This window comes from Myotis lucifugus, unplaced genomic scaffold (genome assembly GCF_000147115.1).
Source record: "Myotis lucifugus unplaced genomic scaffold, Myoluc2.0 scaffold_11351, whole genome shotgun sequence".
Classification (NCBI taxonomy): Eukaryota; Metazoa; Chordata; class Mammalia; order Chiroptera; family Vespertilionidae; genus Myotis; species Myotis lucifugus.
In genome coordinates, this window is record NW_005882399.1 from 1 (window position 1) to 4,987 (window position 4,987).

Sequence of the window (4,987 nt, forward strand, 5' to 3'; positions counted from 1 at the left end):
GATTCATCGATCAGCTGCCTTCCTGCTCGCCTTCTCCTTGAGGAATTGAGCCCGCCACCCGGGCCCTGTTGCCCTGCCTGGGTCCTGACCTAAGGGAGGTAGAGCGCTCTGGCCAAGTGGCACCGCGTTGCAGGTAGATGCCCACACCTGGGTTTCGGTCCCTGACTGTGGCTTTCACTGTCACCTTTCACAGGTCCTGAAGGAGCATGCCTCGTCCATACCTAAGGCCGAGGCTTGGCCCGTCGTCGGCCAGTTCTCAAGCATTGGCTCCATGGGGGCTGACGAATCCAAATGGTTGTGTGCTGAATTCAAAGAGACCTTGGTAACCCTGGGGAAGGAAAGCAGGGTCCCCGGGAGAAGCGCTGCTCCCCTCCATCTGGTGAGTGCTCCTCCTCTGGAGTCCCTCATCTGCGTTCTCTCGTCCAGGAGAGGAGTCAGTCGGCGGTCAGTCCTCCTCAGAGAGAGGGTTTGATTCAGTGGGTTGGGATGGAAATGGTGGTATTTGTAATTGAGTGGCCCTCGTATTGGGGGTGCTGGTGTGTGTGGTTTGGCCAAAGCTCCGCGTCCGCCACCAGCAAGCAGTGGTCAGCCCTTCCAGGTTGTCAAGCCCAGGAAGAGATGTTGGAAAGGCATCGCCTGCAGAATTACGAGCATCATTAGTAACTTAGGCATCTTTGAGTTAATAGTTAAGTTTGCATTCCATTCAGTGTTACTGTGACATGTCAGAGGAAAAACTCCAATGAAAGTGTGCTTTTTTTATCATCAAACTAGAGGCCCGGTGCACAATTCATACACTCCGGGAAGGGGTTGGGGGCGTTTCTCAGCCCAGCCTGCGCCCTCTCGCAGTCCGGAGCCGTCAGTCGAACATCCTGAGTCCTGCCGCAGAAGTGGGAGAGGCTCCTGCCACCGCTGCTGCACTCGCCAGCCATGAACCTGGCTCTGGCTGGGCGGTGCTCCCCCTGTGTGAGCAAACTGACCACCAGGGGGCAACTACTGCGTTGAGCATCTGCCCCCTGGTGGTCAGTGTGTATCATAGTGACCGGTCTTTCCATTGTTCGGTCTATTTGCATATTACCTTTTTATTATATAGGATTAATTACCAGAAATTCTGGTTTTTTTCCTGTAAATGGGAACTTTTTAAAATTTAGAGCACGTTTTATAAGCCTCTCAGTATTTTTAATGGAGATTTCATTTTCTTAAAAACCAATCAGCATTTCTTTTAACAAATAGTTCCTTCAGCATGGTACCTTCCAAGTGTCATTGGGAATTTTTCGTATTTCTTTTTAGATCTATCCTTCTGTGGAAAACGTGCGGACCAGCTTAGAAGGGTATCCAGGTAACTGTTGGGAAACCTGCCACAATTGTATTTTTTGTGTATATTTCACAAATGCCCTGGCAAACTTTTAAAAACAAGAAATAAGAATTTTCTCATCCCCCTTGGGATGAGAAAAGTATGGGTTAGAAAATCGGAGATGATGTTTCTCTTAACTGGGTAAGAATCATGAACACGGTAACATTGAGCACTAGTTATGTTCCAAAGATGGTGCAGGTGGCAGGTTGTGGATGTTATTTAACCCTCACAGACACCCTCTGAATGATTGCTCATCTCGTTTCTACCAATAAGGCTGCTCTAGCCTCTGCCACCAACAGATTGGCTGTCCAGGCAAGTCATCCAGATGAAACCAGCTGCCCCTACTGCTCTGTGCCCTTTCAGAACAGTTCCAACATGCCTGGCTCTAATCTTTCTCTCAAGTTCTAGGCGTTCTCATCCTATTCTGCCCCAACAGTCCTGGTCTGAGGCTAAAACAGAGGCGCTCCACACCTCATCTTGCAGAAGGAGGCTAAGGATGTCTCGCCCTCATGAGGACGGCAGTTTGGGCCAGGATTCTTTCTAACATTTCAAGTCTGTGCTGTTGCAGATATTAAATGAGCACCCGAAACCCCTTTCCTTTACAGATAGTAAACACTTGCATTTAATACGCATCCCTCAGAAAGGAAGCCCACTGAGAGGACACAGCTAGTGCAAGTGCAGACATTTCCTGTCCAGGAAGTGTTTTCTAAGACGAAATAATGGAAGCAGTTTTGTTTTTTTCCCTTTAACTTTCTCACTGTTGTTTACTATAGATTTTGTTTACTATACTTTTTAATGAAGAATCCTTAAATTATATTGCATCCGTGTTATTATTTGCTTTATTTTTCTTCTTTCAAAAGCCGGGGGCTCTCTTCCCTACAGCATCCAGACAGCGGAAAAGCAGAACTGGCTTCATGCCTACTTCCAGTAAGTAATTGGCTGAGAATGCTGCTGTTGCTGCTTTAGGAACAAGAGTGTTATTTAAAGAACCTTACATAATATAGCTCAGCTACATATGTTAGTGATAGAAATCATTTTAAACAAGGTTTTGAACTTTATCTTTTGGAATAGGTTTTTAATACCAAAGAGTAAAATTTATCTCTGTGGCATTTCTATTTATATATGGGCACATAAAGAAAACGATAAATAAAAGAACATGTTGAGTAGTTTAGAATTTACATTAGTACCTTTTAGTTCATGTTTCCAGTATGTAAAATACAATCGTTCTCTCTACATAGTCTTACCCTGCGTGCCTGCAAGCTTGCTGAGGGTGGAATCCTTACCAAGCATGTGGGGTGGTATTTGGCTTGTTATGAGAGTTCAGGCCGAGGTTGAATGGACGAGTGAAATGACTGCCCTCTGTCCTCGCTGCAGTAGTCGCACATCTGCGTGCTCCAGGCTGGTCCCAGTGCCAGGCCGCTGTTTTGCTGGACAGCCAGAAACGAAGGCAATTTGCATCCCAGTAGCTTTCAGTCTAACCCGGGATGCCACCAGGAGCCTTTCTTTAATGCTTTCTTGGGAGGTGGTTCCTTCCAGAGGGTGTTTCTTCAGATGGAGCGCCTCCCAGTATTGTCTGCCTTCCAGTGCATTGCATCATCTGATGATGGGCCTAATCTTGATCGGTCTCTGCAGTCAGTCTGTTCTCTCGAGGCCCGTCCTCTGATAAGCAAGAGTTGTCGCCTCGAGGTACAGGTCATTTTTCCCCATGGCCCCTGAGTCCTATAATGTTGGAAACTTAGAAACCAAGTGCAAGATATGCAAATATCAACATCTGACTAAAGTATTTCTGACTTATCCTCCTGCTTTTCAACTTTCCATTGTGATATTCATATTGTTTGTATTTTTTCCATTTTGTATTTTGTTTTATCCGCAAACTTTTACTGATCCTCTACTCAGTACTGCGTGTGGAAGCACTGTTCGAACTTTTAGAAACAGTCCAGCTAGGAGACAAAATGTGAAGACGTGCTGTTAAAAGCACAACAGTTTTTGCATGCATGTGGGTATTCATGGCATAGAAGCCAGGAGTGTCAGGTGCCAAGAGATGCTTTTTGTGAGTGGAGGTACATTTTTTGTCTACATACCTGCACTCTAAAATGAACATGCATTATTCTGCTGTCTGAACAGAGTTTAAGAAGATACCACAGGTCATATCGAAGAGAACTGTGTGCTCTGGTTTTTAGATAATAAGAATCTGCTTTTCATGCCGTTTGCTAATATTAGGAAGATGACCAATTTGTATTTTCTTATCAGTGATTGTGTCTTTCCTGTCACTAGCAAATGGTCGGCTGAGACGTCTGGCCGCAGCAACGCCATGCCACATATCAAGACGTACATGAGACCCTCTCCAGACTTCAGTCAGATCGCGTGGTTCCTTGTCACAAGGTAAAAGTCCTTACATTCCTGATGGTAGGGATTTTGTATTTCCTGCTCTGAATACTGATGGTTCCAAAGGGGATTTTATGAATGTCATAGTTTTGCTGTGGTGTGTGTGTGTGGGTCTTAGATGAGCCTTATTTAAAGGAGGCCCATAACTAATCCCTTTGTAGAGAATGCAGTCAGGGCCTGATCTGCCCACATAGCATCCCAGCATTATCAAAGGACCCCTGAGAGACGTAACTCAAATAACAGAACATCTTAGAACCCCAAATGTAAGTGACACCTACCAGCAACTCCCTTCTTTTTCTTTTTTATTTATTTTTCACTTTTACTTTTTGGTGGTTTGCCCCTTATCTCAAAGTCAGAACATCCCAAACTGAGCTCATCTGTCTGGCAGATTTCTTTCCCAGCATCCCTCTGCTTTCGTGGCAGCTGCCCACTCTCGTCAGGCTGCAAGCCCACTGTGCTCTTCCCCTGTTCCTCCCTTTGAGAATCTGCAGCACTTACTGCAGTCCTTCCTGGGGGTGCTGGACACGCAGATGAAACAGTAGGATTTACATAGTGGGTCTGAGATGCTCACAATTTCAGGGATATCGGAAAACAGACACAGAAGTGATGACGCCAGGAAGAGATCTGTGGTTGAGGTGGGCAGGTGGGTGCTTTGGAAATATCTATCAAAGCCTATTCATCCTTGAAATGTCTCAGACTTTGCTTTTCTCACCCCTGGAATTACCAGGTTAGATATTTATCACCTGGACTTCTGACATGGTCACCTCTCTGCTGTCCCTCACATGGTTGTCCTCTTGCCAGGCCACCTGTCGTAGTTGTCCATGACCATTTGTCTTTCGCTCACACGGATTTTCCTCATTGTCCTATGTTCAGCAGCCTCCCCCGCTTCCTATGGTCTGAAGCCCAGAGTCCTGGCCACGCCATTCTCACCATTCTATCCTGTACCCCCAACATGTGCTTCCAGAAACAGCCAGGCTGTCCTCCTTGCCCCTGATATCGTCCTGCCAACAGCCTGTAGAGTTTCCTCTCCTGATCCCTTGGTTGTCTCTCTCTGCCTGTCCAGTAGCTGCCCACGGAGTAAGAATTGTGCTCAGGGCTGGTCTCATCTCTTCCTGGAGCTTCACCAGCCTCTGCTGGTCTCCCTCCTTCAGATCCTGATCCTTCGAGCACACGTGCACTGCTGTCAGCTCCAAACATTCTTCTAAGCATATTGAGCTCTCGCTCTCGCTCTCGCTCTCGCTGACCTCACAG

The 4,987-nt window shown here is 46.5% G+C and overlaps 1 protein-coding gene across 1 annotated transcript; it reads left to right on the forward strand.

Annotated features, from left to right (window-relative positions):
* The first annotated feature begins 197 nt into the window (after positions 1-197).
* LOC102419301 (tyrosyl-DNA phosphodiesterase 1-like) lies at positions 198-3,986 on the forward strand. Its single transcript, XM_006109547.3, has 5 exons — positions 198-379; positions 1,288-1,336; positions 2,212-2,278; positions 3,626-3,733; positions 3,898-3,986. The coding sequence occupies exons 1-5, from the start codon at positions 272-274 to the stop codon at positions 3,956-3,958; spliced, it is 393 nt and encodes a 130-aa protein (XP_006109609.2). The 5' UTR covers positions 198-271; the 3' UTR covers positions 3,959-3,986.
* The last annotated feature ends 1,001 nt before the right edge of the window (positions 3,987-4,987 follow it).